Here is a 10175-nt window from a genome sequence, read left to right on the forward strand (position 1 = left end):
TCAATAAGAAAGAATAAAAAAAGCAATAAATAAGTACGAAAAACAATTACAATATAAATAAATATATAATAAAAATTATTTACATTATTTACAGCACAACAGTAATATTGGTATTGAGTGGTAATATACCAGAGATAATATTGTTATTGCACAGATGCAAATGAAGAAAAAATATATGTATATTGCACACAAGTGAAATGAGTAGTATACATGAAATACTAATATTGCACAGCATTGGACATTAAAAGTGCAGTGTTGGGGTTTGGGGGGGGGGGGGGGGGGGCTATACTGGGAGCAGGGCTGGTTGGACAGTCTGACAGCTGCAAGGAGGAGGGAGCTGTGATATCGCTGCTTCACACACTTTGGATGGAGGAGTCTGTCGCTGAAGCAGCTCTCCAGTGCAGTCAGGCTGTCTTTCATGGGGTGGGAGTCGCTGTTCATTAGAGAAGACAGCCTGACTATCATTCTCCTCTCATCATTTTCCTCTGATCTTAAATGTACTTAAAGTAATTCATAATTTTTGCCTTTTTTTAACTAAAAAATTAGGTATGATTTAATTTAAATTAGGCCTATATTTAACACAATTTCTAAAAATAAGTGTAAAACACCTCAGCGACAGACTCCTTCATCCAAAGTGTGTCAGACTGTACAACCAGCACTGGTCCCAGTAAACTTAACCCCTCCCCGCCCCCCCAACCTGGACAACTGGACACACTTTTAATGTCCAATGCTGTGCAATATGTGTATTTCATATATACTAGCTACTAATTTCAATTGTGTGCAATATGCATATAATATACATATAGATTTATCTCAATTTCATCTGTGCAATAAGAATATCACCTGTGGTATATTACCACTCAATACTAATATTACTGTTGTAAATAATGTACATGTCACGATTATTTGTATTATTATATATTTTACTATTATTGTTCTTATTGTTTTTGAACTTATTATTATTGTTCTTTATTCTTTTTCTTATTGCTGCTCTTCTATTCTATTTTTGCTGTCCACTTGCTGCTGTAACAATGAACATTTCCCCATTGTAGGACTAAAAATGAATATCTTATCTTATCTTCAAACGTGTGGTAATAAGTTGGAATGATTAGGTGCTAATTTATACTTTATGTTTAATGAACAATCAAACTAGTCAAAATTAAATTGTGAGGACAAAAGTTGCATGGTTAATATAATAAGACAACAGTTTTAAAACATATATGGAGGATTTAAAAAAAAAAAAAAAAACTTTTAACCATGACCTCATCTTTAACCAGCTGTATGGGATTTTTTGTCTCGCGAGATTCGGCGAGGTGATAAGTTGAAGAAACATGGCGGCGTCTAATTTGTTAAAGGTAAGAAGCACTTGAATATTATCGCATTTCACACATTGGGACGCAGATTTATCTCTTTTTTCCCATAAATCTAAGTATGTATTGGGTAATTATTGCGTATACGTGTCTGCACTAATAGCGTAGAAAACATTAAATACGTGCACATGAGGAAATAAACGCAGAAATAGGTGCGGGACGCTGCTGGAGTCCCCCGGTGTTATATCGAAGTCGGTTCCCCTCGTTAATATGTGTCCCACCTCCCTTCTCTATAACACCCCCAACCTGTCATCTTCTGAGGGGGGTTTAACCCTAACCCATACCCCATAACCCAACTCCAACTACAGCTATGGTGCATGATAAGAAACACAATGTTAAAAGAAAAAAGGAAGGGGATATTTTTCGATGGGTGAACAGACTTCGACATAACACCGGTGTTACGTCAGAGTCGGTTCCTCCTGATTGGACCAGAACCAGAACCTTCCAACCGTCAGCTGTGTTTCTGAACGTTCCCCACAGATATTAGCCGTTAATCACAGCCGTTAGTCCCGACCGTTACAAGCACTGTGTTTAATTAAAGCTGAGCCGGGTATAAACTTCCATTTAAGACCGACCTACTAACCGTCCTGTCCGTACCGGTCCGTACACGGCCACCGGGGCAGCAGAGCCGGGTATAAACTTCAACCTGAGATCGACCGACCAACCGACCAACTAACCGTCCCACCCTTAGCCGGCCACCGGGGCAGCAGAGCCGGGTATAAACTTCCACTTAAGGCCGACCGACCGACCAACCGACCAACCGTCCCGTCCTCAACCGGCCACCGGGGCAGCAGAGCCGGGCATAAACTTCCTCTTAAGACCGATCAACCAACCGTCCTGTCCTTAACCGGCCACCGGGGCAGCAGAGATCGATGACCGACCAACCGACCAACCGTCATGTCCTGAGCCGAAGCCGGAGAGCTCTCCGCCGGTTTTTCGGTTTAACTGGTGTCCTTTTTTCATCTGTGTTTAATATCCAAGTATGTGCCATTTATGTAAGTTTATTATGCTGAGACGATTCATACACCTAACGGAAGTCACCAGTTTAACCAAAACACCGGGTCTGACTCGGGCTAGCTAACCGAAGCTGGCCGATGATCCAGCAGCTGAGGCAGCAACATAATTATAATAAATACACATTTCTATCAGATCATACAGCTATGATCTGATAGAAATGTGGTTTATTAGACACCTGACTGCTGATTTAACCCTCCTGTTGTGCTCAGGTCAAGGAAGGAAGGACGGAAATGAGGAAGGAAGGAAGGAATTGGGGAAAGAAGGAAATGAGGAAGGAAGGGAGGAAAGAAGGAAGGAAGGGAGGAAAAGAGGGAGGAAGGAACAAAGGAAGGGAGTAAAGGAGGAAAGAAGGGAGGAAGGAAAAGAAGGAGGAAGTAAGGAGAAGAAAGAAGGAATGAGGAAGGAAGAAAGGATGAAAAGAGGAAGGAAGTAAGGAGAGAGAAGGAAGGAAGTGAGGAATAGTCAAAAGAGATGGGGTCAATTTGACCCGGGAGCACAACAGGAGGGTTAAGCAGTCAGGTGTCCGTATGAACAGTACTCTACCTACCATTAGCTCTAACGCGGGGGGGGGGTCACATCCAGCCCAATTTGATCTGATGTGGGCCGGATCATTAAAAAGATGGAGGAAAGGACGGAAGGAAAGACAGATGGAAATAAGAGAGGAGGAAAGGGTGGATGGACAGCGGCTGATGTCAGACAGTGAGGGACCCATGACGGTGGGCAGACAGCAGCAGGTGCTTTAATTTAGTGACGTTATAATCAATCTAAAAGTCTCTCTGGAGCTCAAATGAACATTGAAGTGTGTTTCTCTTGTAATCATTGACTGACCACTAGAAGATCCTTTCATAATGTTTACAGTGGAAGTGATGGAGGCCTAAACCCACAGTCTGTTTGTTACTGTACTTCCACCACAGCTCAACAGGAAACACTAAGAGGGAATTTGATGCTATAAAGACAGTAAATGTGTCAGATATCAAACACCACCTCAGATCAACTCATCTGAAGCAGGGCTCATGCTGTCAGATTATCAGGCTCCTGGGTGGTGGCGGGTGACTTGTGATTTGGGCTGATCCCATTGGACCTGGAGAAGGACTATCACAGTTATGAACAGTGGTTGTGGAATGGAGGGAGGGGGGGGGGGGGGATTATCACCTTTCTCATGGGGGGAAAGACGTATGCATGTGTTAATAGCAGCACACTGTCTACCAGACACAAATCAGCTGACTAGGCATGGGCCGGTATGAGATTCTGGCGGTATGACAACCATAAGAAAAAATATCGCGGTATGGTGGTATTGTGATTCCAGCTCTAAAATGTTCCTAAAAGGAAGAAAATTAAAGACAGACGTGTTAATTTAACCTGAATCTGTAATGACAGTGTGAGGGGTTGTGATACTCTACGCTGCAGCTGCTCCACCTGAGAGATTTCTGACCAGCACTTCCTGTCTTTGACCAGCACTTCCTGTCTTTGACCAGCACTTCCTGTCTTTGACCAGACAAAAAACAGCTCATACCTTAGGAACGGTACGACCGAAAATTTGGCGGTTTCGGTTATTGTGGTTTTTCAAATCGCGGTATATCTTGAACACGGTTATCATCCCATGCCTACAGCTGACACTTATCTGTCCACCTTCCTGAACCTGCTTGGAGTGAAACGTTGAGTGAAGCTCAGGTCAGAAGGAAAGGCAGAAAGAAAAGTTGGAACCCAGATGAAGTTTGTCTCTTAAACATCAACCTGTGTTTTTAGTGTCATGTTGCTGCTCGGGTTAACCCTCCTGTTGTGCTCCCGGGTCAAATTGACCCTATCTCTTTTGACTGTTCCTTCCTTCCTTCCTTCCTTCCTTCCTTCCTTCCTTCCTTCCTTCTCTCCTTCCTACCTTCCTTCCTCATTCCGTCTTTCCTCTCCTTCCTCTTTTCCTCCTTCCTTCCTTCCTTCGTTACTTCCTTATTTCCTTTTTTCTCACTTCCTTCCTCATTGCCTGCCTTCCTTCCTTCCTTCCTTCCTCCCTCTTTTCCTCCCTTCCTTCTTTCCTTCTTTCCTCCTTTCCTCCCTTTCTTCGATTCTTCCTTCTTTCCCCACTTCCTTCCTCTTTCCTCCCTTCTTTCCTCATTTTGTTCCTTCCTTCCTTCCTTCCTTCCTTCCTTCCTTCCTTCCTTCCTGCCTTCCTTGAACTGAGCACAACAGGAGGGTTAAATAAAGCTGTAAGTTAGCATTTAACCGTTTCATGTCGTGTGCATGAAGATCCTCAGGTTGCCTAGAAACTAGTTTGGATCCTTTTTCCATAAGAACATATTTTAGCTTCTTTTAAGACAAATGTTTCTTTGATGGGTCTGCTTAGTATTTATGAATGTGTTGTCCTTTCTTTCTCCTCTCCTCTATCTCTCCTCTCCTCTCTCTCTCCTCTCCTCCATCTCTATCTCTCCTCTGTCTCTCCTTTGTCTCTCCTCCGTCTCTCCTCTCCTCTGTCTCTCCTATCTCTCCTCTCCTCTGTCTCTCCTCCATCTCTCCTCTCCTCTATCTCTCCTCTCCTCTGTCTCTCCTCTCCTCCGTCTCTCCTCTCCTCTGTCTCTCCTCTCCTCTATCTCTCCTCTCCTCTATCTCTCCTCCGTCTCTCCTCTCCTCTATCTCTCCTCTCCTCTGTCTCTCCTCTCCTCCGTCTCTCCTCTCCTCTATCTCTCCTCTCCTCTATCTCTCCTCTCCTCTGTCTCTCCTCTCCTCCATCTCTCCTATCTCTCCTCTCCTCTGTCTCTCCTCTCCTCCATCTCTCCTCTGTCTCTCCTCTCCTCTATCTCTCCTCTCCTCTGCGTTTCCTACATCTCTCCTCTCCTCTGTCTCTCCTCTCCTCTCTTCTATCTCTCCTCTCCTCTATCTCTCCTCTGTCTCTCCTCTCCTCTGTCTCTCCTCTCCTCTATCTCTCCTCTCCTCTGTCTCTCCTCTCCTCCATCTGTCCTCTGTCTCTCCTCTCCTCTCCTCCCCTCTGTCTCTCCTCTCCTCTATCTCTCCTCTCCTCCATCTCTCCTCTGTCTCTCCTCTCCTCCATCTCTCCTCTGTCTCTCCTCTCCTCTGTCTCTCTTCTCCTCTGTCTCTCCTCTCCTCCGTCTCTCTTCTCCTCTGTCTCTCCTATCTCTCCTCTCCTCCGTCTTTCCTCTCTATCTATCCTCTCCTCTGTCTCTCCTCTATCTCTCCTCTCCTCTCCTGTCTCACCTCTCCTCTATCTCTCCTCTCCTCCGTCTCTCCTATTTCTCCTCTCCTCCGTCTTTCCTCTCTATCGCTCTTCTCCTCTGTCTCTCCTCTATCTCTCCTCTCCTCTGCTCTCCTCTCCTCTCTTCTCTCTCCTCTATCTCTCCTCTTCTCTCTCCTCTCCTCTTCTCTCTCCTCTCCTCTCCTCTCCTCTATCTCTCCTCTGTCTCTCCTCTCCTCTCTTTTCCTCTCCTCTATCTCTCCTCCAGAACAAAGGGTCCCTGCAGTTTGAGGATAAGTGGGATCTGATGCGGCCCATCGTCCTCAAGCTGCTCAGACAGGAAGCCGTCACTAAGCAACAGTGGTTCGACTTGTTCTCGTAAGAGTCCGCCTTTATTTAACAGAGTGATAACCCTGCTTCACATCCCATAAATCAGTCACCTTACTTTGAAATGCAAAGTGGAGCAACAGGAAGTGTAGTTTTGATGAGCAGCTGCAGTTAACGTCATAAATGTGTGTGTTAGTTTCTTCTGTATAAAAGACAAGAAACCTCACACCATGAAAGATTTAAAGTTTTTATTTGTGTGTGTATGAAAGGAAGAGGAAAGAATATACAGCTTTGTTTTGCTCTTCAGTAGTAAATAGATTTAAAAGATATAACTGAGAGGTTTAAAATCTATTTTAATAAAGTAGGATATTCCTTTATTAGTCCCATGGTGGGGACATTTACTCTACTGCAGCAGCAACGTGGGAAGTTAACCCTTAAACAGGCAGGATGGAAAATGAGATGTAAAAATCCCAATATGATGTCACTAGTTATGTCATTTACACCTAAAGTAAAACATTTCCACTCATATTTTTAATATATTTTGGATTTTATGAGTTGTATCTCCACCAGGATGCTTTGCCCTTATTAAGGCATACAATGGTGATAATGGTAAAAACACTTAAATGTGTTATTTAACATAGTAAAGTGATACATTCTGCTCATTAATACTAGTTTCTAAACTGATTTTTTATCATTTTATAACTACCACAAGCTTCAATTCTACCAATATAAGGCTCATATACATTTAAACAACTACCTTAACCAATCATGCTCCTTAAAGAGTCTGTATCTCCTGCTGCACGCTGCCTGTTTAAGGGTTAAAGTAGAAAGAGCTTCAATAAAAAGATTAATAAAGTAATATTAGTGATTAGTGATATTACACTGATTTAAAATGAACAAAAATATTTATTACACAGTTGAAGTGGAAGTAATAGTTCTACCCGAAATCAGATGTTTAATCTTGCTTTAGTTAAGTTTAGATACTAAAAGAAATCATCTCACATTAAGCAATATGTGTGCTGTAGTCTTCAGTTGAACAGTTTAATAAATAAATACCAGCTTCTGTCACACTTTATATATTCTGATAATGACGCTATGAATGAACGTCCTCTGCTCTGTCCACCAGAGACGTCCATGCAGTGTGTCTCTGGGATGATAAGGGACCCGCCAAAATCCACCAAGCACTCAAAGAGGACATCCTAGACTTCATCAAACAAGCACAAGCTGTAAGTAGAGAGTCTGTCTGTGTGTGTGTGTGTGTGTGTGTGTGTCTGTGTGTGTCTGTGTGTGTGTGTGTGTGTGTGTGTGTGTGTGTGTGTGTTCTTTGTTTATTGGACCTTTTCACAAATAATTTAAAACATTAGAGAGAGAGGTGGACTGACCGTTAACCCTTGTGTCGTCCTCCCGGGTCGAATTGACCCCGTCTGCTTTGACTGTTCCTTCTTTCCTCCCTTACTTCCTTCCTTTCTCCCTCCTTCATTCCTTCTTCCTCCCTTCCTTCTTCCTTCCTCCCTCCTTCATTCCTTCTTCCTCCCTTCCTTCTTCCTTTCTCCCTCCTTCCTTCCTTCTTCCTCCCTTCCTTCTTCCTTCCTCCCTCCTTCATTCCTTCTTCCTCCCTTCCTTCTTCCTTTCTCCCTCCTTCATTCCTTCTTCCTCCCTTCCTTCTTTCCTTCCTTCCTCCTTCCTTCCTTCCTTCCTCCCTTCCTTCTTTCCTTCCTTTCTTCCTTCCTTCCTTCCTTCCTTCCGTCCGTCCGTCCGTCCGTCCGTCCGTCCTTCCTCCCTCCCTCCTTCCTTCCTTCCTCCCTTCCTTCCTCCCTCCCTCCCTTCCTCCTTCTTTCCTTCCCTCCTACCTCCCTCCCTAGAAGGTCCTGGCTCCTCTCAAACAGGAATGTATGGTATCTGAATGTTAACTGCAATTGTGGCTTAAAATGATCTTAAAATGACAATAATATCGTTTATCGCAATTATTTTCATCATCATCGTCCTGCACTACTGCTGGACCCCTGACAGGATTAGTTTAAAGATAAAATAAATATAGTCTCTGTGTTGACCTCTAACCCTTTGGTTTCCGTCGCCATGGCAGCGGGTACTGAGCCACCAGGACGACACGGCGCTGCTGAAGGCCTACATCGTGGAGTGGAGGAAGTTCTTCACACAGTGCGACATCCTGCCCAAACCTTTCTGTCAGCTGGAGATCACACTGATGGGCAAACAGGGCAGCAACAAGAAGACCAACATGGAGGACAGCATCGTACGCAAGGTGAGGAGGAGGAGGAGGAGGAAGAGGAGGAGGAGGAGGAGGAGGAGGAGGTAGAGGAAGAGGAGGGGAAAGATGATGATGATGATGATGATGAGGAGGAGGAGGAGGAAGAGGAGGGGGAAGAAAATGCTAAGGAGGAGGAGGAAGAGGAGGGGGAAGATGATGATGAGGAGGTAGAGGAAGAGTAGGGGGAAGAGGATGAGGAGGAGGTAGAGGAAGAGGAGGGGGAAGATGATGATGAGGAGGTAGAGGAAGAGGAGGGGGAAGATGATGAGTAGGAGGAGGAGGAAGAGGAGGGGGAAGATGATGATGAGGAGGTAGAGGAAAAGGAGGGGGAAGAGGAGGAAGAGGAGGGGGAAGATGATGATGAGGAGGTAGAGGAAGAGGAGGGGGAAGATGATGATGATGAGGAGGTAGAGGAAGAGGAGGGGGAAGATGATGATGAGGAGGAAGAGGAAGAGGAGGGGGAAGATGATGATGAGGAGGAGGAAGAGGAGGGGGAAGAGGATGAGGAGGAGGTAGATGAAGAGGAGGGGGAAGATGATGATGATGAGGAAGTAGAGGAAGAGGAGGGGGAAGATGATGATGAGCAGGAAGTGGAGGGGGGGCAGGGGGAGGAGGTAGAGGATGAGGAGGAGGAGGGGGGAGGATGAGGATGATGAGGAGGAAGGAAAAACATCCTGCTGATGAACAACAAACAGAAAGGAAATAAAAAGGAGTAGAGATGAAAGATCAGCGTGGAAACATTTAGAGAGGCAGCAGACTAATAATAATAATAATAACTTTATTTATATAACAACTTTCATTCTTTCATTAGTGTTTCACATTTAAAGCAATACAACAGCTTCAACAAAAAGTGTAAATGTTGTTTTTTAAATCTCTTAAATGTGTAAGTGTTGTATGAACAGTATGTAAGGGTTAATAACAGTTACAGTGTTGCTGCATAACAGAGTGAATGGATAGAAAGTAAAGAAGAGGTGAAATCACAAAGGAGAGGAACAGGAAACAGAACATGTAGATTCATTTCAAAATAAAATACACAACGTTATAAACTAGACTGAACTATTCCTGGGTGCAAATATTATTACTGACCCTACCTTCCTTTCTTCCTTTCTTTCTTTCTTCCTTTCTTTCTTTCTTTCTTTCTCTCTGTGTGCAGCTCATGCTGGACACGTGGAACGAGTCGATCTTCTCTAACATTAAGAGCCGTCTGCAGGACAGCGCCATGAAGCTGGTTCACGCTGAGAGACTGGGAGAGGCCTTCGACTCCCAGCTCGTCATCGGAGTACGAGAGTCCTACGGTAAGACACGCAAACAAACACCCCCAAAAAAAATCATACATTCCAGTCCACCTGTTTCTATATCTGACTAAAATTTCAGTTTTAAAATAGAGCTGTCAGCGTTAACAGCCGAGCATAAAATTAATATCTTTGTTTATGGTGTTAATGATGCGGCTCTCTGACTCACTGACTCTAAAGTAGGCATGGGCCGGTATGAGATTCTGACGGTATGATAACCTTAGGTAAAAATATCACGGTTTCACGGTTTTATGATTACGGCTATAAAATGTGATATTTTGAAATGTCTGTATTTAAAAACAAAATAAAAGACTTTTTTTCTCTATTGAACGGTCTTTTATTTTTAGTGAATATATATTTGAAATAAATAATAATAAAAATTAACTGAATTATTTCTAAATAAATAATAAAAAAAAAAAGTGCAGTCCTTTTAACTGAAGCTAAACCTGCAACTCAAGTCACGACATAAATGAATTATTTTTAGTGAAAAAAAAACACAAAATGCAAATAAATGCAATCACTGAACCTGTGGCTCAAGATCAGAACATAATAATTGAAAAAAGTAAAAACACTTCTAAGAGAAATATAAATAAATAAATAAATGCAGGCAGGAGCTTAAAACTGAATCAACAGTTTTTGGAGACTTGCTAACGATCATATTGGATGTATTTCCTCTTCGAGCTGCGACTGTCCGTTACCTTCTTCCTCCTCCCGCTGCGACT

At 43.5% G+C, this 10175-nt stretch overlaps 2 protein-coding genes across 2 annotated transcripts in view; one reads left to right on the forward strand and one right to left on the reverse strand.

The window, feature by feature from the left end:
* LOC128359986 (NACHT, LRR and PYD domains-containing protein 12-like) overlaps positions 1–10175 on the reverse strand; it is a 291384-nt gene that overhangs the window by 104970 nt on the left and 176239 nt on the right. The window lies entirely within an intron of this gene.
* The window catches only part of LOC128360716 (cullin-5-like), a 24570-nt gene continuing 15711 nt past the window's right edge, over positions 1317–10175 (forward strand). The window contains exons 1-5 of the mRNA XM_053321208.1: positions 1317–1355; positions 5837–5946; positions 7022–7121; positions 7979–8155; positions 9315–9456. Of these exons, the coding sequence (XP_053177183.1) occupies positions 1332–1355; positions 5837–5946; positions 7022–7121; positions 7979–8155; positions 9315–9456 (553 nt within the window). The 5' untranslated portion in view covers positions 1317–1331. The remainder of the gene's footprint in view (positions 1356–5836; positions 5947–7021; positions 7122–7978; positions 8156–9314; positions 9457–10175) is intronic.

This window comes from Scomber japonicus, chromosome 6 (genome assembly GCF_027409825.1).
Source record: "Scomber japonicus isolate fScoJap1 chromosome 6, fScoJap1.pri, whole genome shotgun sequence".
NCBI classification, from domain to species: Eukaryota; Metazoa; Chordata; class Actinopteri; order Scombriformes; family Scombridae; genus Scomber; species Scomber japonicus.